This window comes from Microcebus murinus, chromosome 1 (genome assembly GCF_040939455.1).
Source record: "Microcebus murinus isolate Inina chromosome 1, M.murinus_Inina_mat1.0, whole genome shotgun sequence".
In the NCBI taxonomy this organism is placed as follows: Eukaryota; Metazoa; Chordata; class Mammalia; order Primates; family Cheirogaleidae; genus Microcebus; species Microcebus murinus.
The window spans coordinates 61789260-61816686 of record NC_134104.1 but is presented as its reverse complement, the minus strand read 5'-3'; the positions used below and the strand labels follow the sequence as shown (position 1 = coordinate 61816686).

The following is a 27427-nucleotide window of genomic DNA, read 5'->3' as shown; positions in this document are numbered from 1 at the left end:
CTCCTGCCTTATGCCTGCTCAGCCCAACTCACGGGAACCTGGCGGGGTGGGGGAGGGGTATGGGGTGGGAGTGTTCTCTGAGTCTGAGTTTGCTGGGAGTAGGACCCGCAAGTGACAGGCACACTTTCTTCATAAGGGACATCATTCGGCAGTTGGAGTCAGATCACTTCCAAGCGCAGGAGGAAAAGGATTTCTAGAGCATGAGCTCCATCACCACTTCTTGGGTAGGTGAGCAGGAGAAAAAAGTAAAAGTAAACCACCGAGGAGTTCCGACTGTTTAACTGTACTGCAAGGGCTAGCTGGTTTCCAGCCAGAAGCCACGCCCTGTGTATGCGGTTTCCATCTCCTCCACCTTAATTCTCATGAATTAGGCTCTTCTGTTGGAAATCCCATTTTGTTAGACTCATATATGACTAATCATGACACTGGCAAAAATGAAGAAATCGAATAACATTAAAGCCCTCTTTATTTATAAGACTAGGCAAACAAATATTGAGTTATAAGAACTTCCTTCAGGGCCACAAATGGAAACATAGTTCAGAAGAGAAATATTTTGACAGTAAACAAAAATCCCCATAAATCACCCCATTCTATTGACTGGCTTGCTTCTCACATGTCTGAAAGGTGTTTCAGGTTGAGACCATTCAGGGCAAGGAGTGAGCAAATATAACAGCAAGCCCCTTCTTTGTCTTCAGATATCTCCACACTTTTAATTAATGGAGAATTGAGGCTTCTAAGCACACATCACTCTGAAAGGTGTGACAGGAAATTTGAACCATTATTAACTCAAGATTGAGGATTGTTCTGGAGAATAAAAGGATCTGAAGTCAGCATCAGGAGAATTACCCAAGTGTCTATAGATGGGAGCCAGTGTAGAATGCAAAAGATGTATTTCAGCAGCCTTTTCCTTACTTCCCCCTCCCACCCGCTGCAACAATGCTGAGGTAAAGGGAATCCTTGGAAGGTTTCTTTTAGAAAACAGTGATAAATACAAGGAGATGTACTATCAAAATACAGTCCTGGCTGATTGTGATAACACAGGTTTCTTTGACGTCTTTATACTCCCAAATTCAAAATAAGCAGAGATAGAAGTTATCTATTTTCCAAATTCTTTCCTATAGTCTATAAAAATATTGCAGAACGCTAGATCAGTATGAAAAGTACAGTCGTGAGAATTTTGGGAGCCTGGAAGGCTAAAGAAACTCCACATCACCTGACTTGGCAATTTGAGTGAGACATGCACGTGTGACTGTGGAGCACAGATGTGGGATATTAGGAGACAGCCGGTTCCAGCACCAAATCCAGAATCACTAGAGGAAGGAGGTATGGTGGTGACACTTAATACTCAATTCTGCTCCAGAAGAACATGGTACCCAGGAGAACCCAAAACTAGAATAAAAAAAAAAAAAAAGGAATTGTTTTAGAAACTTCTCATACTTGAAAAAAAAATGTTAGGTTCATACAGGCTTAGGTGACACTAGATTTTTAAGAGTAATCTGCCTTATGCTGCCTTGTAATTGGCTTATTGTTTTAAAAGGAATTAATAAATATTTAAAATTTTGTTGTGTTAACTTTTAATGGGGTAAATATCAATAGACACAGGCCATATCGACAAAAGCTTTTTGGAGTCCTCAATAGTGTGTGAGAGTGAGAGCTACTGAAATCAAAAGTTTGGGACTGTTTCCCTAATGCCACGGTTCTCAACCCTGAAAGCAAATTAGAATTGTCTGGAGGAAAAAGAGGCCTGGACCCTATGCCAAGATCAATGGGATCAGAGTATCAGATGTTGGGCTCCATCTGTGTTCTCTTAAAGCTTCTCCAGGAGGTTCTAATGTGTAGCCAGGGCTGAGACTCCCTGCTCTAACCGCTTGCTGCATGTGCAGCAGATGAAGTGGGCGTTTGGAATTGATGGGGCTGGAGAGGCAGCTCTTTGGAAGGTGCCAGGCAGATTAGCATTGGGCAGGAGCCAGGTAGCTAGGTGACAGTCTTTGCTATCTGGTTGTAATGAATTAATATGAGAGCTGGAGACCTGGAGGAGCAGGATGGCATTCAGTAAGAAGTCCAGGAAAGGGGAAGAGGCTCTTCAGCCCCTGAAAGCAAGTGCGTCCCGGTCAACCAGAAGTAGCATCTGGTTAGGAGGGCACATCCTTCCCCTCGTATGGGAAGTTAACTTCCTGCCTCTCAGGGGAATCCACTATCCTTGCTCTCGTGCCAGAAGTTTCCTGACTAGCCCTCAGGTCTGAGGTTTCGTTTGGAGGCCTTCTAGTGTGGTTGAGGTAACCAGTGGCAATCTCAAGATCTTTTCTTATCATCCTTTCAGAAACAAAGTCTGTGTTGGGAAATACTCACAGTCCAGCAGAGAATGGCAAACCCAAACCAGGCAACCCCCCAGGCATGTCGGTTCATCGGTCCAGAGATCAGTTCATAGCAGCCCTATAGGAGGGGGCGATTCCACATTGGTGTGAGAAGAACCAGGGAAAAAAAAAATGTAAGACATTGGCAGGGCACTGTGGCTCACGCCTGTAATCCTAGCACTCTGGGAGGCTGAGGTGGGTGGGATCACTCAAGATCAGGAGTTCGAAACCAGCCTGAGCAAGAACGAGACCCCGTTTCTACTAAAAATAAAAAAGAAATTAATTGGACAACTAAAACTATATAGAAAAAATTAGCTGGGCATGGAGGTGCATGCCTATAGTCCCAGCTACCTGGGAGGCTGAGGCAGCAGGATTGCTTGAGCCCAGGAGATTGAGGTTGCTGTGAGCTAGGCTGACGCCACGGCACTCACTCTAGCCTGGACAACAGAGTGAGACTCTGTCTCAAAAACAAAATTGACAGAAAAGCAGGTTTTTATTTGAATCAATGCCACTCCAAAGTCCAGTTTCACATAAGCAGGCTATTGACACATCTCTGGGGACAGCCAGCTACTAACTGCCTGTTAGTAGCTGAGGGAATGTAAATAATTCAACTATAGAACAACTATTCTATAAAACATTTGTGTCTTTATCATTCAATCTCACTACAAAGTGCTGCTATTTTAGCATAATATTCTTTCCATACTGAATATGTGAACACTATATTCTTAATAAAATTAGGATTTTTCCCTCCTAACCAGTTTTATTGGTGATTTATTTGAAAGCCAGAGTTACCTTTTGATTTGTGTTTTTAAATAAAGATACTTCTAGTCTACAAAAACCAGAGGCCCTCTGTTGCCCTACATTATACTCCCTGAATTCTCATTTGACATCATACTTTAACACACATTTATTGGATTCTAGTGAGACTTTGAAGGATTATGGTGTGCATGCAAAAGAGTGATTAATTTTTAATTTACCAAATCCTTCATTCATGCAGGCCATAATCCAGGAAGGTGTTACACATGGCACACTCTGTCCTAGTTGCTATGCAAAGTCCTGGAGAAGTAACATGTGTAAAGCTAGAGTTACCATCCGAGTGACCTCTACCAAAGTACTGGGAACCACAGGGAATGCACAGAAAGTGCAATAACCAGGGCTGGTTCCATACACCATGAGGTCTGGAGGCAAATATCCTAGAAAGGCTGACTTTGAAGTTTAGGCTCTCCCCAGTGGCTGCAGGTGACCACTTGAGGTTCTGACCTTTTTGACTCTGCCCCTTCCATTGTTTGTACTTACATGCCCTGCCTTTGCTATTTCTTGGTTTCTCCCTCACTTACATGACAGGTACATCCATTCACCTAGATGCTCAGATGAAAAATCTTAGAATTATCGACTGCTTTTCTTTTATCCAACATTGAAAACTTAAGCAAATCCTTTTGAGTCTACTTTAAAAATATATTCCAAATCCAAACAATTTTTTTATCACATCTTGGTGCCACGTTGGTCCACCAGGGCCTTGGTCCAAGATTACTGTGATAGCCTCCCGCTGGCCTCCCTGAGGCCTGAGTCCACTCTTGGCACCCTACTGGTCTTCACATGGTGTCAGAGCCATCCTTATAAAACATAAATCAGATCAATTTCCACCCCTGCTCGAAACCCTCCAATGGCTTCCTACCACCCTTGAAACGAAATTCTAAGTCCTTACCGTGGCCTGGGAGGCACTGTATGGTATGGCCCGCCTCTCTCTCTGATCCCATCTTCCACTACTAGAGGTGATTTCGCTGTAAAGCTAATGAGCTTAAACTTCAGGGACCCTTAGTGGCAAGACTGTTTCAAGGCCCTGTATCGACTTTTGTATGCATATTTTTAATTGCTTTTCCTAAGGAGGACCCCTCCCTACAAATTTCACAGGCTTCAGTCTACGCAAAAATCTAGCTCCATCCCTGTCTTCTACTCATCCTTCACTCATTCTGGCTTTGTCATATTGACCTCCTAGATGTTCCTCCAACATGTTAAGACTGCTTGCACTTCAGGGCCTTTGCACTCATTGCTCTCTTTGTTTAAAACCCTCTTCCTCAATCTTCCAGTTGCCTCATTTTCTCACTTAATTCAGACCTCTGCAAACATCTCAGCAAAGCCTTTCCTGACAACTATAGAGAAAACACTCTTTCCCCCCAGCCTACTCTAAACACTCACTCTGATTTATTTGTGCTCATGGCATTTATCACTACTGGAATTTTACCATGTTTTTGTTTGGTAACAACTTTTTTGTCTGTCTCCCATACTAGAATGCAAGCTCCACAATGGCAGGGATTTCGTCTTGTTCACTGCTGAATCTCTAGAACCTAGAACAAGTGCCTGGCACATAGTAGACACACATTAAGAATGTACAGAATCAGTGGAACATAACATTAAGTACTGATTATAACAGTATCATTGCAACATGCTTGATGGTTCAAAAAACACTTCCATATTATTTACTCACTCGGTCCTCTCAACAATTCTGCGAGGTGGTCTTTCATCTAATCATATATATAAGAGCCCACTTACGCCAGGTGCCAGGCACTGGGCTAGGCATTTAGCTGTGACAAACAGAAATAGGTCTTGCCTTCAACTAGCTTACAGAAAGAAACCTCTTCTCATATAGTGCCTTTTCATGATGCTAATCAGTTTAGTGGTGCTTTACTTGATCTTCCTTAGTTTCATCATAAGGTTTTTGAGGTATAGTGATCAGAATTTGCACATAGCATTTCTAAGGCTGATGGACCATGATGCAGCATGCATATATATATATATATATACATATATATATATATATATATATGCATCTGACATGCCATGTAAAATTCTGGTTGATTTCTACTCTTTTACCACACTGATGACTTCCCTAATTTTGTTAGTCTTCATGGCTAAAGCAGCACATTTGTGCATTGTATATCATGAAAAGCTACAATATGGATGTGAAAAAGAGAGCCATTTACTTTTTCATTTACCCACTCACCAAACATTTATCGAGTACCTGCTTTGTGTCAGGTGTCCTTCAATTTGAAAATGCAGTTATTATTTATTCCCAAGCCAAAGAGACTGACATTTCTCAATTATTTAATAAGCTGGCATACAACTCGCTTTCTTCAAAGAGGTAATTCCCAGCGCAGTGCACAGCATTTCAGTGTGGTGTCAACAGATGCAGGCTACAGGTATACAGGGATTCTCACCAGGGCATCTGGGGCCTATTACCAAGTCTTTATTGGCTGAGAGTCTGTGCTCTGGAGCCTGACTGCTCAGGTTTGAATTTACTAGTTGTGTGACCTTGGGCAAGGTACTCATTTGAACCCCAAATCTCAGTTCATCATCTATAAAATAGGAATCCTATCGGCACCTACTTTTGAACGTTAAAGGAGTTAGTATTCATATATGTATGGCACTTAGAACAGTGTCTGGCATTTAGTATGTAATAAATATTAGTTTTCATGACCATAATAACATCATCCACATCACCTGGAAACACTTTTTCAAAAACCATCTTTATGTAAATTACCTTCTACCCAAATTACCAACATAATGTTGTTTTTTTTTTTTTTTTTTGAGACAGAGTCTCACTTTGTTGCCCAGGCTAGAGTGAGTGCCGTGGCATCAGCCTGGCTCACAGCAACCTCAATCTCCTGGGCTCAGCGATCCTACTGCCTCAGCCTCCCAAGTAGCTGGGACTACAGGCATGCACCACCATGCCCAGCTAATTTTTTTTTTTTTGTATATATATTTTTAGTTGGTCAATTAATTTCTTTCTATTTTTGGTAGAGATGGGGTCTCGCTCAGGCTGGTTTTGAACTCCTGACCTTGAGCAATCCGCCCGCCTCGGCCTCCCAAAGTGCTAGGATTACAGGCGTGAGCCACCGCGCCCGGCCCAACATAATGTTTTATTAAGACCATCCTATATTACCAGTGAATAAGGAATGTGGATATATAATTACTACATGTGTCCTCAGAAGTTGCCATTTCTTTGAAACTGGCAAGACATTCCTTTTGCATATCATCCCTTCCAATGTACATTTTGCAAAACAATAGAATAAAACTGTTTAATGTAAATATTTCTTGAAATACCAATTCTATACATTGTACAAATTGTTTTTATTTAAACAAAGTTGAATTTTGCTATTGCAATCCTCATGCTCTATTAATTTTGTTAAAATGTAAATGTGCTCGTGTCAGTCTGGGTTAGTATTCACAGTTTACTGGCAGAGAAGAAAATAGTTCCTAAGAGATTTAGGAAAAAGTATGTAGAATTCCCTACTGAGAGACTATTACCTACAGTTGACCAATATTTTCCTTAGAGCAGAAGAACTTTCCGGCAGGTTTTGGGACTAGAGCATACTCACCTGACTGTGGTAATAGCCAGGCACTCCCAGTTTGCAAGCCTCTAGGTTGAGAGGTTCTTTAAGATTGTTCATAACACAGCACTGACGGGGCCAGGGGTAGTCAGCATCGTTATTCTCAGTCCGGAAGGCAGACGTATATTTCTGCCAATCTGATGGACCATTTACACCACAGCAATTGTCCTGTCAGTGGATAAGAAAAACTAAATTCTCTTTCGTGGACTTTACTAGAGCCATCATTGTAGCGACTGAGATTTTATATAGAAAGAAGATATGGAAAGTATAACATATGTTATGTTCACTAAACAATCCCTAAAGAGGAGTTGAAGGTATTGGTAACTTACATTTTGGAGTTTGCAAAATATTTTCCACATTTATTACTTTACTAGCCATTAGTGAGCTCTGTCACCTTTGATATGTTACTTAAACTCTCTAAGCCTCATTTTTCTTAACTGTAAAATTGGAATACATATAGCAACTACCTCATAGAGTTTTTGTAAGGATTAAAGGGGTTAGTATACTTAATGTATTTAGTAGAGTGCGTGGCTCATGGTAAACCCCTAATAAATGTTAATTATTATTAATATTGTACTAATACCTTGATACAACAATGTGAGAGAGGTATAATTATTCTGATATTACACATGAACTAATTGAGTATAAGAAAATTAAAAATTTTAGTGGTAAAGAAATTATGCATCATTCTTCTTGTTTTACTTTTCTATATTTTTAATATTTTTCTGTAGTAATTATGTATGACTTTTATAATGGGAGAAAATAAACTGAAAAACTAACAAAAATCTGGTGGCACACAGCTATGCCTCTACATAGGAAGGAAGGTTAATTAACACATAACTGATATCCTTACACTCTGGATAGAATTGAGTATAGAGGATAAAACACAATTCACATCACTTTCCTTCCTTATTATAAATTCTGCTAAAATGTTTCAAAAAGGGGGATGTTAAAACTACAGGCATCTCTCAACTTTTAGAATAAATGTATCTATGCACACTTGATGATATATTTTGCCACTGGATTATGGGCAGTAGCAAACCAGGAAAAATAATCATTCTGTATTTTGACCTGAGCTTTCTGGGGAAAAATGGTTAAGTTTGAGCCAGGCTTATTTCAGACTAGGATTTAAGTAGGGACAGAGAAGAGTTAAAATTCCAGAATTGAGCTCTATAGTTCTCCAACCTTCAGAGTTGGGAAGAGTGAAAATCCAGCAAAGGAGACTAAGGAGTGTCCAATGTGACAAATGCTGATGAGATGACAAGAAAGATGAGGACAGAAACTTAACCATTGGATTTGGCAGGATGGAGGTAATTTTTAACTATGATAAGGGTCATGTTGTAGAGTCATGGGGTTAGAGGCCGATCATAGTTGGATGAAAGCAGATGAAGGGGTGAAAATGGAGGGAGCAAGTATAAGTATCTCTGAGATTTGCTGTAAAATAAAACAACAGTGGAACAGAATCATGGGTGAATGTCAGGTGAGAGAGAGTTTTTTGAAAAGATGGAAAATTTAAGGTGTTCATGTAGGATGATGTGAGGGAGAAGAGCAGGGAAGACTGTTGGTGCAAAGGAGATAGAATGCAGAGCAGATGCAAGGGACCTGGGTGAAGGGCAGTCCATTTGTCATAACAAGAGAGGAGGCAAAGTACATGGGTGCAGACGAATGTAGATTTGGTGGTAGAAAGAGGAGGTGGTTCTTGTTTAGTTGCTTCTATCTTGTCAATAAAATATGAGGTCAGGTCATCGTTTTAGAGTGAGGGTGAGAAGAGATTTTGCAGGTGTGAAGAGAGGGAAGGACATGTGAAATAATGGCAAGTGAATTTTCTGGGAAAGTATATTAGGAAATTTTGAGTGCCCATTTGAGCTTTGTGTTCATAAATTTAAGTTGAAACTATTTACTAGCATGGTTGTGTGACTTTTCCCAGCATCGTTTAGCTGTTTGGGTGTAAATGAAGAGTGAGGGAAAAGCTGTATTCAACTGCAGTGGGGGTGGTTATGAAAGAGTGATGACCAGAGGTAGGGGAGCAAAGGAAGCTGACAGAGGAATGACTAGAGGGCAGGACTTGAATATTAGTTGGGTAAGTAGGATAATGTGAAAAGGTTGATAGGAAGTGAAAGAGTGGCCAATTAATTGGAGGTCCTAATGGGGTAAAAATTATTAGAATGGGGATGCATATTAGAATTAATAAAAGAAATTATAGAAGATAGTGGGCAGAGAGTGGCATTTTCTTAGGTGGCACGGTCATTAGTGATGGCATGCTGGCTAAGGCCATGGAAGAAGGTGGCTGAGGTGAGGTGGAGGACAAGGTCTTTGGAATGGGGTAGGGCAAGGCGTTGAGAAACCAGATGTTGGTTGAGTCATCTATGTGGATGCTGAAGTCTCAATGTAGGATGACAAGAGGTTGAGTGAAAAGGTGGACAGTGAGTGTGATATTGAAATCCCTAATGGAGGCAGGAGAACAAATGGGTGTCGGGACGCTGGCGCATGATGGCAAGGAGGAGAGGTAAGGGCAGAAAGACACTGGTGGTGTGAAGGAGGTGTTTGATGGGGAAAGAAAATAGTATAGCAGCCAAGGGAGCAAGGAGGGGACCTAGCCAATGTCCAGGTCATTTGAAACATGAGCATGGCATAAAAATGAGAAGGTGAAGGGCAGGCAGTGCCACCAGGAGACAGTCAAACTTCTGATGAAGCAAGAGAATAAATAGTTCAGAGGAGTGGAGGCTACAGGGAGTGGGCTGATGACAACTGTGAACAGTTGGTGTGAGCTGGGCAGTGGACGGGGGGCCAGTGTGAGAGCTTGGTCAGATCCAGAGTTATGTAGAGAATCACAACTTGTGTATATAGGGCAATGTGGGGCTCATGGTGGATAATCTGGAAAACCTGGACTTTGGCTGGTATTTGAGATAAACACGGACATAAGGTATGACTGCCAATGAGAGAAAACTGGGGGAGCAAATCAAGTCACAGCCCCTGGTCCTTAGCAGGATTAGCTCATAGGGAGTGTGAAAGGTACCACAAAGGAAAAATGGGCAGTAAATGCAACTTGAGTTCACCGAGGGGCAGAGAAGACATTTTCCTTTTAACGTAAATGATACCTGAGTTCTAAGAGGCAGAGTGTATGAGTAATCTAAATTTCTTGACAATGACATAATCCTTATAAATGTAAGATAATCACTGTGATGGCTTGAAATAAAATATAGATCTAGGAGTCCCACTGAGTCATGAGTACAATGACTTCCCACCCTCACTAGTAAATAGAAATGGCATCTCCCCAACATCATGGGCCTTACCTGGAGCATGAGCCTGTCCCAAGTTTTGGTGACTCCATTGTTTTTCCATTTATCGTCATTGTTTGGAGGGCTGTTGTTTTGGTACCTCTCTAGCATCTGCTTCAGGAAGAGGTTGGGTGTGAACTACAGTGGAAAGAGGCCACATAAAAAGGAGAGTTAACACACTAATCCCCAAGGAGGGGGAAGTATTTTGCTCAGCCTCTTGCTAGGGACACTGAACATTCTCTCCTGGAACAAAACTGTACTCAGAGGCACCAAGTACAGTTGAATGAGGCTGCTTGAGGTTGGCTAAAGTCCTCATGCAGGGAAAAGACCCCCATCTTCAGAGAAATCACTATGAGACTAGGTGGACAGATATTGTAGGGTGGCTTAGGCTAGGGACACAGAGAAAGGGAGAGAAAGAAAGATGCTGAGTGGAGAGTAAGTCTTAGCTGAGGTGAAATGTGGACCATCCCACTGGAAGGCCCAAGGCCATGGCCCAGGGGTGAAGTGCAGAGGGATTGCGAGCTGGGGCCCAAAATTCTTTCACTTGCCAGCTGTGTAACTTTAGACAAGTTACTTTACCTTTTTGTCTCATTTTTTTTTATTTATAAAATAATAGGGATAATGCCTATTTCATGAGTTTATAAGGATTAATTAAAATTATATATGTATTATTTATAACATTATATACGTATTATTATTAGATTGCCTGGCACATAGTAAGGGCGTAATACATGTCAGCTGTCACAGTATTATGATAATGACAATGCACATGATCATTTCGCTCTGTGCTCTCTGAGGTTGTACTCACAAAGTCTCTTTGTGTTGCTGCTGTGATGCAAGACGCCACTTCAAAGCCATATACTATAAACATCAGAATGAAATACTGGAAGGGAAACACAGGAGAAAAAAAAGAATTACATTTACTCCCAAAGAGAGACTTCCCCAAATGATTGTTATGATTTTTTGGCACATTCATCTAAATGTAATCATCCCGTCATTCACGTAGTTATTCAGCAAACCCTCATTGATCAGCGCTTTGGAGTGGGGCTTGGTGCTCGTCAGCTCGGTTCTCTCCTTCCCCCCAGAGAACAACAGCCATTGCATACAGAGCTTTCTCAGTCCAGTACCCTGAATTTCTATTTCAACTAGGGAAAGCAAGTACAGGAGAATGAAATGATGTGTGTGTGCTCAGCGGCTGGCAAGAGAGTCTTAGTGCATCACACACAGTGTGGAGCCTCATAAATCCAATTGGGAGAAGATTTCATTATGGTTTGTTGAAATTTGGAATCACAGAGGTCAGAAAAAGATGAAGTGGTTCATGTTTAACCTCCCCTGTCCCTCCAGAGACTGGATGACACACATCCAGTCTCATCAGAGAGGAGCAGGTAGCCTCCGGGCACGCTGCAGTCTGCGGGCGTTGTTCTCCTCTCCCTGACCCGCTCCAGCAGCTCAGGTGAGTGAAATGGAGCTCGCTGTGTGTAGCAGTGGTGCGTGTGTGTGTGTGTACGCACGCGTGTGTGCATGTGCGTGTGATGCCGCCACAGGACACTGCCCCTATTTCTGGCTGGATAATATCTAAACAGCAAATGGCCTCTGAATCCGGGATCGGGACTGTTTGCAAGAGTTCTGTCTTTGCCTTCCTCAGCCTTGCGTATACACTTTCCGTCCTCGTGTCCTTCGAGGTCAGTGCCAGTGAGGGAGGCCAGGAAACACTGTCCTCCCTCCTTGGGCCTGGAAGGCTCTTGGCAGGACCCTCTGCTGCTCTCACTGCCCAGCCCAGAAGAAAGCTGTGGCTGGAGAGTTAACAGCAAAAGCAGCAGCACTAACTGGGGCCCCGTAACACTTTCCTGCATTAGCTGCTGTCTTGCTCCTAGCCAAGAGCTCCACTGGCTCCTCTTACAGAGGCTCAAACCCCTTAAGGACTCTCCAGAAAGGAGGCACGGGGTAAGATGTTTTCTCCTTCAGCCCTCAGACGGGCACTGCTCTTTCTGTCTCCCTCGCAGCTCAGTTCTCCTGGCTGTCAGTTACCCACGGAGCTGGCCCCAGTCAGAGCTGGGATGCAAGTGAAGGTGGCCTGTACTTTCCCTTTTCTCTACATTTTTTTGCCACCTTCCAAAAGTGGTTACTTTTGCCCTGGAACTAACTCACACTAAGAAACCAGAGGATGTAAATGTTCTGCATTCCCTGGGTACCAGGACAACAGTTAGCTCAAGGCAAAAGTAAACCAATAAGCACTTTAAGTTGCTAGACCAGTTCTACTAAAGGTGGAACTTAGGTCCTGCAGCATTTGGGCATGATTATGTCAGGGTTTGAGAGTGTGGGGATATCTCATCTCAGGGTGATAAACTGCAGCCCGGAGCATGGGGGCAGGGAATGAGGGTCTACACTCAACACTGAGGTTTCCCAGCTCCGCTGACTGTCGATTTGCTTCCTCTGCAAAGGCGGGGTAAGATCTTACAGTCTGTGGTTGGGGGTAGAAGCCTCTTTGTGGGGACACAGAATTAAGTTAGAGCCTCCATAGGCAGGTAAGAGCTGAAGGTTTACACTGCAGTGGTGCTTACTAAGGTTTTCCAGGAGCTGTGGAACTACTGCGTATGTGTAATTGGTAATGGTGCTTTTGCCAACTCATGAGGATGAAAGTAGAGGCAATATAGACACATTTAAAAATTATGTGTGATCATAAGACTTAAGATAATTAAAAACAAAATCACAGATCAAAAAAATAAATTTAAAAAATAAAAATGTTTCTAATGCCTATTAAAAAAAAAGGTTTTCCAGAGTTCCTGAAAAGCAGAGTGACTGATACTGTGGGACATGCAGACCATGATACAAAATCATCAGCCTTGAGCTCAAAATCTTTGAAAGCCTTATGCTTTCTTATAAAAACTCATTCATATTTTGTATTTCTATATCCTAATATACTAATGCCTGATATTAAGATGTTTTAAACATCTTATTGCCAGGAAAAAAAAAAAAAAACATCTACTAAACAAATTCTTACTCTGCCTTTCCTTTGGCCTATGGAGCTTCCAGCCGTATCTGTTGGGCACCTGCAGATGCCAGGTAGAGAAGCATAGATCTGGAAAATATTCGGTAGGGTCACTCTCAGGTGTCTCCCCTCTGGTTTCTCTGTACTGGAACCTTCTGGACTTGCGATAGTGGAGGGCATCCTCACCCCACGTGGACAATCTTTATGGCAGGGAAGATTCTCACCCCTCACCTGGCACTCCTTGCTTCCCCTCACCCCCCAATGAAAGCCACAGCCTTGTGCTTGGTGAAGAAGAAACAACGGTCCAGCAGAATTGGTCTAGGGAGACAGTGCTAGGGAGCTGTAAGTTCTTACCGCCAGAAGGATTTTCCTGCTGGACTTCATGATGCCTACAATGCCCAGAACGGACAGACAGAAGAGGCAGATGCCAACAAACATGCCAATCCAGGCTGCCCCATAGATGTCATCATTGTCGGTGGCTTCTAGCAGTGGGTAGAGGCTGCTTTGGTCGGATACAAAGAAGATGCACTCTGCCGTCAGGGCGATGCCGCACATCTGGGGACAAGCCAAGGGGGCTCTGTCAGGCTGGCGGCCAGGAGTGCAGCTTTGGGAAAGGGGGTAGAGGGTGGGGTGGGTAAGAGACACCAGCTGGTGGGAAAGGGGGTGGAGGGTGGGGTGGGTAAGAGACACCAATTCTCTCCCCTGCATAGGCTTTATGAAACTGACTTAAACTCCCATTGCCAGGAAATCAAACAGCGACTTCCATCCTGCTAATTGGTTGCATACCTTCTTCCATGTGTCACTGTGTCTATTTAGGAAAAGACCCAGACAATTTCAGACTATCCATAATGGCCCTGGGGCATGAACCACTCGAGACGATGCCTTCTTATATAAACACAATCCCCTACCCCCACGGCCTCACAGCCAAATTCCTGAGTTGTAATATTTGAACTAGTCCTGGTCATATTTATTGGTTAGAGTTAGAAGGAACCTTGGTGGTTATCCTTCCCAATGTCTGTATTTTATAGATGAGGAATCTTGGCCCTGAAAGGTGATGGCTTGTCCAGAGCCGCATGGGAGTTAGAGGCAGAGCTGGACCAAGAGCCAGCTCTCTTGAGTCCTAGACAAGTGCTCTCTCACCCCACCACACCCACACAGCTTGGCGTCTGAGCCATTTTCACTGGCCTCTGCATGAGGAGAACAAGAAGATGCAAACATTTGCCCCCAATAACCTTAACCAAAGTCCCATGGAAATTAAGCCAAGATGAAATATAAACCACCAAAGTGTGTGTATGGTTGGAGTGTTTGGACACTGACCGTGGCTGATGTGACTCTTTTTAGATGACTGAGACAAGGTCTCGCTCTGTTGCCAGGGCTACAGTGCAGTGGTGTCATCATAGCTCACTGCAACCTCAAACTCCTGGGCTCAAGTGATCCCCCACTCAGCCTCCCAAGTAGCTGGGAGTACAGGGACACCTCACAATCCCTGGCTAATTTTTCTATTTTTAGTAAAGACGAGGTCTCACTCTTGCACAGGCTGGTCTCAAACTCCTGAGCTCAAGCGATCCTCCCGCCTTGGCCTCCCAGAGTGTTAGGATTACAGGCATGAGCCACCGTGCCAGGCTAGATTCTTACATTTTAAAGTTGGGAGGGCAATGTCTATTTTTTAAACTGTGATCTTTTGACATATTACATAGCTAAATATAATTGCTTACATCGTTAAATTCTAGCTAGCATATTTACTAACACATTTCTTAAAATGAAAAAAGGTATAGGAAGCTAATAATTATAGCATTATTGTCCTTCAACTCTCTTTTCACTAATCTAGAATGATGATTATAAGGAGAGCAGAATTTCCTGAGAAATACTCATTACTTACACCAATAATCACATTTCCAAAAATCAGCAGGCCCTGGAAGCAACGAACAGTGGAGTCATCTTTGGCCATCTTCAGGATTTTCCACAAGCTGAAGTCACAGTTGAGAACATTATAATGTAACAGGAGCAGGTGACAAATGCTGCTACAGTTTCCATACCATGACTAAATCATGCCATTGTATACATTGCCTTCCTGTCTCCCAAAGCATCCAAACCAAAGACATACAATCATTTAGCAATGGAGAAAATTTGATTATTGAGCTTAGTAAATCATGGAAATTTTATAAAGAAGAAAAAAAACAAAGCCTTTCACAGTCTGATCAGTGCCTCTGAGGGTTTCTTGCAGGGACGGGGTACAGAATGCATACTTCTGATTGGTGGACGGAGCCCTGCAAGGGCAAGGAGCGTGTAAGGAGCAGATCTGAAGTGGTGATGGTGGCAGGGTGAAGCACAGGGATGTGATGGGCCCTGGTGCAGCCCTCACTGCCCTTGACCAGGGCAAACTGAAACCCAAGGTGGTAAACACAGGGCCAGTGTTAGTGGTCAGTTCCCATATGCACTGTAGGCTGCTGTTAAAAACTATTAGTTTCTGAATATTTTGTTATCCTAAAAAATAAATTGTTGGCAAACAGAAAAAAGTTTGCCTGTCACATAAGAGGGGAAGTGGAGAGAAAAGAAGGACTAGCAGTTACCTCCTTCTATGTGCCACTCTACCAGGGGCTTTGGGTGCACACATCTGATTCTCATAACCCAATTAGGCAGAAAAAGAAAAGAGGTAAGGAGGCTTCATTTTGCAGATCAGGAAACTAAAGCTAAATTGGTAATTAAGTTCCCTGGGGTCTCACAACCAGGGAGTGCTGGTTGTGGCACTCCTAGTGGCAGAGCTAGGCTGGAGACCTTGGTCTGCCCGACTCCAGAGCCCAAGCACTTCCCTGAAGTTTCGCACTGACTCCCAGAAACTGTTTACAGGCTTGGTGCCACACACAGCTGAATCCCTCCCACATCTCTGAGCATTTTCTAGAAGGAACACAAGAGCAAGAGTTTGGGTCAATCACTTGGGCTTCTGCACTTGAAACACTTTGACGAAAAACATCCACATTTAATTGATTAATTGAATTAATTAATTAACCAATTCATGCTCAAAACCAAAATGTATCAAATGATACAATTTTTGCTTAGAGAGCATACAAAGATGCATAAGGAAGATTGTTGTGGTCTAGGATTTTATGCCTTAGTAAGGAAGCTAAGATACATTCCCAAATAGTTAGAATACGGATAGCAAGACCCTAAATACGGTGGGCGTTCTGAGGAGGGAAGATGTAAGCAGGATGTGTGTGGTTTTGAGAAACAGAGTAGAGGTGGGAATGTGTGGAGTAAGGTGGGGGCAGGCAACATTCCTGGTAAAGAGAAGGGAAAGTTAGGGAGTGGAGACAGAAGAGCAAGGTGCCCAAGAGATAGCAAACCAGCCAGTTTGGCTGAAGTCCTCGTTTTTTGTGCAGGGAATCGGTGGGAGGTGAGCTTTCTATTTGACTCAGGCTTTGCTGAATTTTAACTTCATTGTTACACGGTAAGTATCAACCACCTTTCAAGTAATCTTATACATCTCTAAATATTTTCTCTTACCTGTTTACCCAAGTGGTTGTGGCAATTTGAATTAATATAAAACTCAGGAGCATTTTTGGGCTCAGAATTTGGCATACAGTGGGCACTTCATCAATGTTTGCTGAAGTAACGAAAGAAGAATCTGGGACATTGTTACAAGATCCCGGTGTGTAGTAGTTTCTGCTGAGAAATACCATTCATTTCTTTCTGCCTAGAAATGTCATCCATTCTTTCCAGCAACTGGGGCTCGTTAGACTGAGCAGAGCCTTAGTGCCTTGCAGGAGTTAATGCACAGACCCCACCCCCTGCCCCCCAGGGAGAGCCTTACTCAAGGCGCTGGTTGAGTCACATTGTGAAGTTCATTGCTGGTATGTACAGATGTTATCCCTGACCAGTTGGGTTACTATCCAGACTAGAGACACAAATAAATAGACTGTGAAAGGTAGACGTTCAGATAACAGAATACGTGTAGGGAGTAAAGGGCAACTATCCGGAGAGGCCAAATTCAGCATCCTTTTCCACCGGTACTGATTACACAGCCCTGTGTCAGGGAGCAGTCTATTAGTGGTGAATGGTCAGGCTTAAAGAACAGGAGGAAGATAATTTCTTCCTTCAAGGAGTTTAAAGTGTGACTACAGCAACATGGACTCGAAGCAAAAATGACCATACCCAGTAGAAAATGGGGACAAGTAGGGCCGTGGAAACAAAGGAAGGATTTAGGTATAGGCCACCAGCAACAGGGCCTTTCCTGGTCCAGAAAGGGGCTGAAGGGACCCCGAGGGAGGATGGTGACCTGAGTGACCCAGTGATGCCTGACACATACAGACCTTTCCAAATATGATTCTGCCCCCATGGGGTTTAGACAAGGGGAGAGGGCAAATGAATTCTCTGTGGGAGAATGGCAGGAGCCAGAATCAGGGTAGAAAATGCAGATGAGAGTGGGAGGAAAAAAGGAAGGTAGGCAGATAGAAGCCTGCTTTGAGCAAAAAGAAAAGCATAAATTGAAGACACCTAGACAGGAACATGGTAGGAAATGCCAGGAAGGTGGCCCGGCTGTGGGTCAGGAAGGCAGGGATATACTGATGGGAAAGATATTCTGAATTTGCTGGCTGTTACATTTTTCCCCTTTTTTTATTGTGTTCTCTTCTTCTCCCTGAGGCCTTTAGTATCAATGGCACATAATAACTTAGAAAGTCACTTCTGTCTTCTGAAATAACAAAATAGTGACGAAAGCTGCCATTTAAAGGGCACCTAGCATGCTGTCAGTGATACGTTAGTCACTTTACATGCATTTCTCAATACCTAAGAGATGGGTACTTTTATCAAAATTTGTATTTGTTTTCTATTGCTGCTATAACATATCACCGCAAACTTGGTGACTTAAAACAACAGAAAGGTATCATCTTATAGTTCTAGAGAGCAGAAGTCTGAAACGAGTCTCACTGGGCTGCAGTCACAGGGTCAGCAGGGCTATGCTTCTTCTTAAGGATATAAAGGGAGAATTTTTCTTGCCATTATTTGCAGATGAAGAAAAGGAGGCTTGCAGAGATTAATTTGCCCATGGCCACGTTGCTACAAAGTGCAGAAGCTGATATCCAAGCCCACGTCTGGCCAACTCCAGATCATTTGCTAAACACTCTAGTTTATAAAGTCCTGCCACATAGCTAATGCTTTCAGTAGAAATGGAAATCTGGAGCAGAGAGAACAGACACATTTTCCCTGCTCAGGGGACACAGGGGTGGGGAACCTGCATTCTCAGGGCCATATGTGGGCCACCCCTCAACCGAATCCAAACTTCGCAGAACAAATCCCTTTATTAGATTCCTTTATTAAAAGGATTTGTTCTGTAAAATCAGCTGCACTCAAGGGTCCAGAAGACCACATGTGGTCTCAAGGGCACAGGTTTCCCCACCCCCACCCAAGGCCTTTCTTCACTTCACTCACTTTTCCAGCTTCTTGTTTCCTTAGTCCCTCAACACTGCACACGTATTTGCACTGCACCCACATGCTTTTCCAGAAAACCTATTTAGATGTATCACAAACCTGCAGCTCCCCACACCCACCCTGCCCCGGACCAGAATTCTTGGCAGTTAATGGGGCAGTGTGCAAGTCAATGAGAAAGTCAGCATTTCGCAACCTCTCCTTTCCCACTGTATGTTATACTAGGTTGGGGCCAGAGGACCTAAAACATTTGCTACAACCCCCAAACAGCTATAAATGTCAGGAGGGAGCCGACTGTGGGCTTCTAGTGGCTCATAGTGCAGTCTAGAGGCTGTGGTCTAATGGTGAGCACATTGGACTTGGCATCAGAATGCCAGAGTTCAAGTCCCAGCCTCGTGCTGTCATTACCATGTAGCCTTGGGCAATGTCCCCCTTAGTGTCTACTTCCTCATTTGTAAAATGGGTAGAACACAGCTTGTTTGATGGGGTTGCTGTGCTCACTAAATGAGATAAAAAATGCAGAAAGGGTTGGCAAACACTAAGATTGTTTAAAAACATAGGAAGTTATTAATTACAATCGGGGGACATTTAAGAAGGGCATGGTTTTGGTACTGGGCTATGGTTTTGCTTTATGCACCAGTGACCCCAAGGGCATAGAAAGGGGGTTTTAATCCAAGGGCTCCTAGGTTGACAGAAGAAGGGGCCTCCCTTCTGCCATCCTTCAGTTCACTGCCCAGGGGCTGCTCTGCTGGAGGGGCCAGGAGGCCTCACACAAAGATACTCAATTGTACTTCTTTTTGTTTCTTGTGGATGAATTCATGGGGGAAAAGATCTCATGGGAAAAAGAATAAAAGTTCCTAGTTGTGCTTGGAGTGTGGCCAGAGTCAGGTACCAAGCAGCACGTCCGCATGGGAGGGGCCCTCCATACATTCCATCAGCATTCCTGAACAGTTAACACCTGCCTGTGGGCCTCGTCCCTTGGTCCCTTGGCTTTGGCCACCTCTGAGGCCTCTGATGCAGACTGCGAGGTGATGCAGAGATGACCCCCGAGGTTGTCCTTTGTGCTAGGGACACTTTCCCCCAGAAATACTACTAGAGGACTCTGCTCTGCTCCCCTTTTGCATTTTTTCCTCCTGGTACCAACCTACCACGGGCTTCCTGCACCTTACTGCAAGCATTTCCAAAGCAGGAGAAGGCACGGGGACCCTGTTTTATTTGTCTTTCTAGGTCCATAGTGGCACAGTGCCTGACACATAGTAGGCACTCCATTATTTTGCTAAATAAAAGGATAAAGTGAATAAATAAACATCTATTTGGATGAATGAGTTAACGATTTGCCTAGAGCTTTACCTCAGAACAGGTTAGAGAGTATGGTGAAGTAGAAAGAATAAGAGCTTTGGATAGGCTGGCTTTGAATCTTAGCTCTACCACTTAGTGGTTTTGTGACTCCAGGAAGTTGCTTAATTTTATTGAGTGTTATCTATATGAGTATAGTAATACCTAACTTCAAGGGTTACTATGAAAATTAAATGAGAATATATGTGAAGTTCTAATACAGTATTAGTTACCCAATATTAACTTTATTTACTTTTGTCTTTTTTTTCTTTTTGATACAGAGTCTCGCTCTGTTGCACCAGCTAGAGTGCCTTGGCGTCAGCCTAGCTCACAGCAACCTCAGACTCCAGGGCTCAAGCAATCCTCTTGCCTCAGCCTCCTGAGTAGCTGGGACTACAGGCATGTAGTCCTGGGACTACTACACCCAGCTAATTTTTTTCTATTTTTAGTATAGACTGGGTCTCACTCTTTTTTTTTTTTTTTTTTTTTTTTTTTGAGACAGAGTCTCACTTTGTTGTCCAGGCTAGAGTGAGTGCCCTGGCATCAGCCTAGCTCACAGCAACCTCAAACTCCTGGGCTTGAGTGATCCTTCTGCCTCAGCCTCCCGAGTAGCTGGGACTACAGGCATGCGCCACCATGCCCGGCTAATTTTTTTATATATATATCAGTTGGCCAATTAATTTCTTTCTATTTATAGTAGAGACGGGGTCTCGCTCTTGCTCAGGCTGGTTTTGAACTCCTGACCTTGAGCAATCCGCCCGCCTCGGCCTCCCAAGAGCTAGGATTACAGGCGTGAGCCACAGCGCCCGGCCTGGGTCTCACTCTTGCTGAGGCTGGTCTCAGAACTCCTGAGCTCAAGCAATCCTCTCGCCTCGGCCTCCCCAGAGTGCTAGGATTATAGGCATGAGCCACCACACTTGACCTTGTCTCAGTTTCTTAATGCAGACGGATCAGAGCTAATAGAAGTGATTGGTGAAAGTATCAAAAATCAGTGGTTTAATTCTTTTTTAAAGCACAGAACCACATTTTCAAAAAAAAATTAGAGAAACATGATTTAAATATGGAATTCTAATATGTAAAAATAGATCAAAATAGTGCTTCTCTGGCTGAAACACGAGCAGGAGGTCTGGGGTCACAGAGCATCTCCTCACCAGCTCTACACCTCCAAACTACGTGGCTAGCCCCAGAGTGGTTATAAGCCACAATTCTAGAACTAACAGAAAAGAAAGATGCAGGCAAATTCCTGAGCTCAGAAGGGAGTTAGCCAAGGAGTCAGAGGACACTCAAGAGTCAAAAGTTGGAAAACCCTGGTCACAATGTGAAAATTGACATGACATAGTCTGTGTCAACTAGGCGCCTCTGGTCAATGGAAGACTTCTAGGAAAGGTCCCTGAAAACGTGGGACAAGTGAGTTTACTTCCATATTACACAAGCTGGAGGGATCTCTGGGAAGGGCTGCAGTCCTGGCACAGTTAGAGGAAAGGCAACATGATTTCTATAAAAGATCAGTTCTGGATGATCTTTTAGAGTTCTTTGAAGGCTAATCAATGTACATAGGAACAGACTAATGAAATTTGTTTAGGTTAAAAAAAGAGAAAAACTTTGACAAAATTCCACACCAATGTCTATTTAAAAAAAAGACATTATGAATTTGTTGACCTTCCCAGAGAGGACAGGTATGGAGAAAGAACAAAGAAAGACGATTGGTTCTTTCTATGTATCCTATTGGTTCTGTTTTTGTGGAGAACCTTGAGTAACATGCTGTCTCAATTTGGATTTATATATTTATTTATTTACTTTTGGAGACAGGATCTCACTCTGTCACCCAGGCTGAAGTGCAATGGCATGATCATGGCTCACTGCAGCCTCAAACTCCTGGGCTCAACTGATCCTCCTGCCTCAGCCTCCTGAGTAGCTAGGACTATAGGTGCGCCACCATGCCTCACTAATTTTTTAATTTTTTGTAGAAACAGGGGTCTCTCTATATTGCCCAGACTGGTCTCCAACTCCTAGCCTCAAGCAATCCTCCTGTCTTGGCTTCCCAAAGTGCTGGGATACAGGTGGGAGCCACCATACCTGGCCCTGGATTTATATTTTTGACAGAAACAAATATAATCAGTTTCTGATGTCACCTAAGACCATTTTACCCCTTCTTTCCAATTCCCACTGCCAGCTCCTAACTTTTGGCTCAGTTGAATGCAACAATTTCTGTTTCATTCCACACATTGCTTCCAGAGTAAACTTTATAATACAGAGGTTCTCAAATCATCTACAGGTCACAGGTGTTCCATTTACTGGGACAACATATTTTGATGCCAACATTGGATAATTGCAGTCATTTCCTAATTTAAAGAAAAATTACTGACCAAAATTTGTAATTTTAAACATCTTCCTCTTATAAATTTTTCTTAAATCTTGTGTGCTGTTACCACCTATCTGTGCTAGAATCTAGTTTTTAGTATGAATTTAGGTCAAAATGATCTACTTATTACCTATTTTAAATTTAGTATATCAACACTTTGTGGTATTCCACAAAAATAAACATGCCTTCTCAGTGCCAGCCACTCAATCAATCTTGACATCCACTGTGCTAAAACACAACTCTGAATTTATATCTCTACCCTGCTTAAAAACCTTCAAGGATTCCCTGTAGCCTGAATTTAAAGGAGAACCCTAGATAGCTCCCTCTGCACTCACAAGCTGAGCCACCGGTTCCCTCTTACTTCTCACTGCCAGATGGCTTTACTTGTCCACCCATGCTCTGTTGCTGACTTGTTTCTTCAAATCCAGATTTGCTCCTCTTCTATTCTGATAGACCAGTCTGCAGTATTTGGTCAGACCCAACCATTTCATTCTCCATCTAGCCAGTGGAAGAAAGGTTGGACCACCTAAGAGATAAACTACAAGCTCCTTAGCTTGGATTCAAGGCAGTATCCAGCCAGGTTCCCAACGGCCTGCTCGCCATATTTCACTGCCTCCTTGGTGACTGTGCTTCCAGGTTGTCCCTCTCTTAGGAATCCCTTCTCCCATTTTTGCCTATTCATCACTTTAACATCTTCTGAAGCCCAGTTGAAAAACTTCTCCTTCCCCCTCAACTTACCTTGCCCAGAATTATCCTTCCTTTCCTACGTCCTCCTCTCTCCAGGGGTGTTCCAAGCGTGGTGGGTTTGTGTGTATGGCTTTTCTTCCCTCCCAGCCTCTGCCACGGCAACCCTTCCTGGAATGTTGTTACCTCTTTTTGTCACCCAAGTTTGTTTAATAAATTATTCTGAACCCACAAAAGAACAGATCGCCATATATCAAAAAAGTCAATTTGAGAAAGAATTGCATTAGAAAGTGAAATTATAAACTCTCAAATGAATTGATGCGTGACATACCTAGAAGTCAATGACTATACTTCTGATTGTTTTTCTTTGCCTTAAAGGGTATGTAATTCAGGAGAAATTAAGGAGTCATTTATCTTTGGGCAGTTATTGGCCAGGTGCCCATTCACAGCATGAAAAAATGTCAGCTCTTTCTGCAAACTTAGAGGCTTTGTAGTCAGTCCCCTCATCCAGAGATAAGGATGCCAAGGATCATGGAGAGGACATGACTTGTTCGTGATCGTTGGTGTATTAATTATTAGCAGAGTTAGCGTTTAAGTCCAGGTCTCTTTACTCTTAAGCTAGCCTTACATGGAGTTTGTCACTATTCATTCTCTTTTTTTAAGATAGGGAGATACCACCTTCCTATATGTCTCTTTAAAATTAAGAGAAACTCCTGATGCTCTACCCTGGAGCCTTTTTCCTTATAAATTAAGCCAGAAAGGGAGTCACATGAACAAAGCCAGCAGGGAGAAAGCCTTCCACCCTCTCCCTTCATTCAAAGTTTCCTCATTCTTCAACCTAATTTCTGAAATGCCACAATTAGAGAACTGCCCCTTTGTTCCTGATTAAAATGCAAATGCATATGAAAGAGACACATGAGCCATCAATGCCAGTGCCTCATCATGAATGACTTTATCGGATCCCTCCTCATACTGAATTCTCAAAGGGACAGGGAAGACACCACGAGAAGGAGAGAGACCCAAGGAGAAGATAGAGCCTAAAAAGACAAACCTCCTGACTCATGATTTGGGGGCTCGGCTCTGGCGCTGTCTGTGGATGGAGACTTAGTCCTGAGGATACACCGCATGCTCGCTTCCTGCCCTCTCTCAGCAGGTATGAGAGGTGTGCTTCAAACATGCGGTCTTCTGAAAGTTTCCCACGTTATTCTAAAGCACTGCTTCCCTCTCACATATATGAGTTCTTTACCTGGCAGGGCTTTAAGGGAAACAACTGGGATGAGGTGAATTGAAAAAGTAGGAAGGGGCAGAGGGCAGAGTAGCAACTGCCCACGTTAGAAATGATATTGCCTTAGACGGTGCGCAACTCACCTCGAAATGCTTTCTGCATAACGCAGCAGTCCCCGTGAGCCCCACCCTGTGGAAAAACTGCCCAGTGGCCTGGCACCATGATGATTTGCTCAAGTTGCTAAACATGCTGGGAGTTCCTTTGCTTTAAGGAGTGCACATTTTTAAGGGCTAGAATTATATTTCTTGATTTTTCTTTCTTGTGCCTTCATTCAGTTTTGTTTTCTTATAAAAATTATTCATATCCAGAATGTTGATGTTTCCAGGCACATTGAATAGGTTTAAAAAAAAAATTGCTCACTAAACAAACTGATTTTCAAAGCAGAAGAAAAAGAAGTGAGACTCACCCAGTAAGCATGAGGTCATTTTTTCAAGTTCATTACCTCTTTTCCTCACCCAAGTTTGTTGCACCAGAGAACACACAAACCACACCTCAAACTCTAGCTCATGTTAGAGAAATTTAGATTGACAAAAGAAAAAAAAAATGGGAGAGGGAGAAACCATAAACACAATATGCTATTGCTTTAGCTCTGACCCTGAAACCCAGGACAAGAGCAGACAGTTGGTTGACTTGGGAGAGTCAAGATGGGTGTGGACATTTCAGATCAAGACAATTGCTGAGCTGCTTCAATTTAGGGTAGGATGACTCCCTGGGAATGACACCCACAGCTCACAGCACCTATCAAGTTCTTGTTTCAAAGCTCTAAACCTATGTTGACAAATAGGGTAGCTAGTGGCTGCATACAGTTATTTAAAGTCAAATGAATTCAATTAAAGTAAAAATTCAGTTCTTTAGTTTGTTCTAGTTACTTTCAAACTCTTGATAGCCACATGGGGTTAGTGGCTATTGTGTAAAACACTTCCCTCCTCACAGAAAGTTCTGCTGGACAGCACTCCCTTGATTCCTGGTGCTCCCTGACTGATTGGCGTCATCCACTCACTGGAGAGCAGGGATTAAGCCATAAGCAATGGCTCAGGCACACTCAACTGTGGAGCACCTCAGGTGTGGGAGGTGATGGTGGGATGCCCAGGCCCAGGGCAGGAATGCCATGGAGAATCCCTAGGGGAGGTGTGATGAGGGTTCCCCCTCCCCATTGTGGTCTCTGTCCCTGTTAGGGAATGGTGGCCCGTCAGGTCTGAGGGCAGCCGGCATGGCCATCGAGCCCAGATTCCAGAGCAGGGTATAGCATGTTCTAGGGCTGACTGGTGTTTGCTCTGGTTAAGAATGTAAGCAGGAAACATTAAAAACAAATTTGGAGATTTCATTTTTTCTCTTGACTAAATGGTGTCTAAGGTTGCCTTTGCATCCAAAAGTCTGTGATTCTTCCCAGGTAGTTGAAAAAGATACATGAGTTGATTTTTAAGACTATTGCAGCACAAAGCAAAAACAGTCTATTGCAGCAGAAAGCAAAATAAGAAAATTTTCTCGTCACTAAAAAGGTTAATAAAAAGAAAAACCATTGCTTCACTAAGTTTGAAACCTATATAACCTAGGTTTTATAAACAACTGAAATATTATATACATAAAACTCAAGTGAGTTCTTTCCTGTCATGCTTAGCAACTCTACTCAGGCAAGAAGCAGTCAATAAACATTGTCTTTAATTAAAAGAAAACAGTTAAATTAATAAAAATTCTTAAATGTCTTAATAATCTTAAAACTAATTAGAAGTGATGTTTTAGGCTCATAAACATGAACATAAAGTGTAAATGTGGAATAATATTAGCATTATTTGAAGCAATTTGTATTTGTATAAAAATGTTAGACCAAAAAATATCTTTATGTTCTGCAGATCCTGGTGGATCTAACTGGCGAAAAGTAAAGATAAATTATGTAAAAATAACATTGTGTAAATAAAGCTAATTTGTTGACTTATTTCAGCTGACGCTTTTGTTAAGCAGAACTGTTTGCAGAGAAGAACAGTGAATAAATTGCCTCACACATTCCATCTAAATTGGCACAACCAAATGATTTCTGACAAGAAGACCAGTAAACTGCTAGGCTAAGGGTCAGATTATTAAGAAAGAACATGATCAGTTTCCTTAAGTTTTCTTTTGCTTTTCTGACTCCACAGGAAATTGAGGGTCTACAAAGGTGTGTCTAATTTAAACAAGTGATATAAAGTTTCTCAGGGTTCTTAGAGATTTTTTTCTTGGTCTTTCTGTGAGGAAATTTGAGGTTGAAATCAGGATGGCTGTGTAACACCTCTAGAGCTTTAATCTCAGTTCTGAGAACAGGATATATATCGAAGGTTTAAAGGATGTAATTTGTACAGTTCAAAGTAAAAGAGAACAGAACAGTCACAATATCCTAAATTACAAAAGATGACAGGCTCTTTTAGTCAAAAATGCAACTTCCTTGGGACTGCAAACTAGTTCAGCCTCTGTGGAAAGCAATATGGAGATACCTTAAAGCGATACAAGTAGATCTACCATTTGATCCAGCAATTCCATTACTGGGCATCTACCTAAAAGGACAAAAGTCACCCTACTAAAAAGACACCTGCACTTGAATGTTTATAGCAGCACAATTCACAATTGCAAAGTCGTGGAAACAACCCAAGTGCCTATAAATTCATGAGTGGATTAATAAAATGTGGTATATGTATACCATGGAGTACTATTCAGCTCTAAGAAACAACGGTGAGATAGCACATCTTGTATTGTCCTGTATAGAGCTGGAACCCTTTCTACTAAGTGAAGTATCCCAAGAATGAAAAAATAAGCACCACATGTACTCACCAGCAAATCGATATTAACTGATCAACACCTAAGTGGACATACAGGAGTAACATTTATCGGGTGTTGGGCAGGTGGTGGGGAGGGGATGGGTATATACATACATAATGCGATGCGCACCAACTGGGGGATGGACACGCTTGAAGGGCTGACTCAACGGGGGAAGGGGGTGGCAAGGGCAATATACGTAACCTTAACATTTGTACCCTCACAATATGCTGCAAATAAAAAAGCAACTTCTTCCCCTTTCCCTCTCAGACTGCTAACTTCCCTCCCAGGAAAGCAACCAAGGCATTGCTCCCCTGCAGCGTGAAGCCAGTCTACTCACCCAGCCCTGGCCTCCTCCTCCTGGAGCTGTGCAGGCCCCCTCTGCAGTCCACACCAGCCCACGGTGCTTTTCTACCTGCAACAATTCTTTGAACCTCTGGGCCCAGGCAAGGGTGGTCTGTGATTGGGAGGAGGCGTCTCACAGGGGCTGAGCCTGCTGCCGCCTGAGCCTCCTCGCCCAGGCAGGGAGTAACCGGAAGCTGCTCTG

The 27427-nt window shown here is 43.0% G+C and overlaps 1 protein-coding gene across 2 annotated transcripts; it reads right to left on the bottom strand.

The window, feature by feature from the left end:
- Positions 1-452: 452 nt before the first annotated feature.
- UPK1B (uroplakin 1B) lies at positions 453-27427 on the bottom strand. 2 transcript variants are annotated; one of them, XM_012780591.2, is made up of 8 exons: positions 27221-27427; positions 14889-14976; positions 13364-13564; positions 10829-10903; positions 10036-10158; positions 6731-6910; positions 2350-2433; positions 453-1389 (listed from the first exon to the last, which is right to left on the bottom strand). In XM_012780591.2, exons 2-8 carry the CDS (start codon positions 14955-14957, stop codon positions 1339-1341), a joined length of 783 nt encoding a protein of 260 aa, XP_012636045.1. In that variant the 5' UTR covers positions 14958-14976; positions 27221-27427; the 3' UTR covers positions 453-1338. The 2 variants fall into 2 exon arrangements, with proteins under 2 accessions (XP_012636045.1, XP_075857830.1); XM_076001715.1 differs by lacking the exon at positions 14889-14976.

Bases quoted from the DNA above. Each gene is read 5' to 3' on its own strand.
- UPK1B (XM_012780591.2), bottom strand. From the start codon at position 14,957: ATGGCCAAAGATGACTCCACTGTTCGTTGCTTCCAGGGCCTGCTGATT. The intron at 13,565-14,888 runs GTAAGTAATGAG...GCTTGTCCCCAG, and splicing joins TTGGAAATGTGATTATTGGT to ATGTGCGGCATCGCCCTGAC. The intron at 6,911-10,035 runs GTAAGGCCCATG...ATCCACTGACAG, and splicing joins GGGACAGGCTCATGCTCCAG to GACAATTGCTGTGGTGTAAA.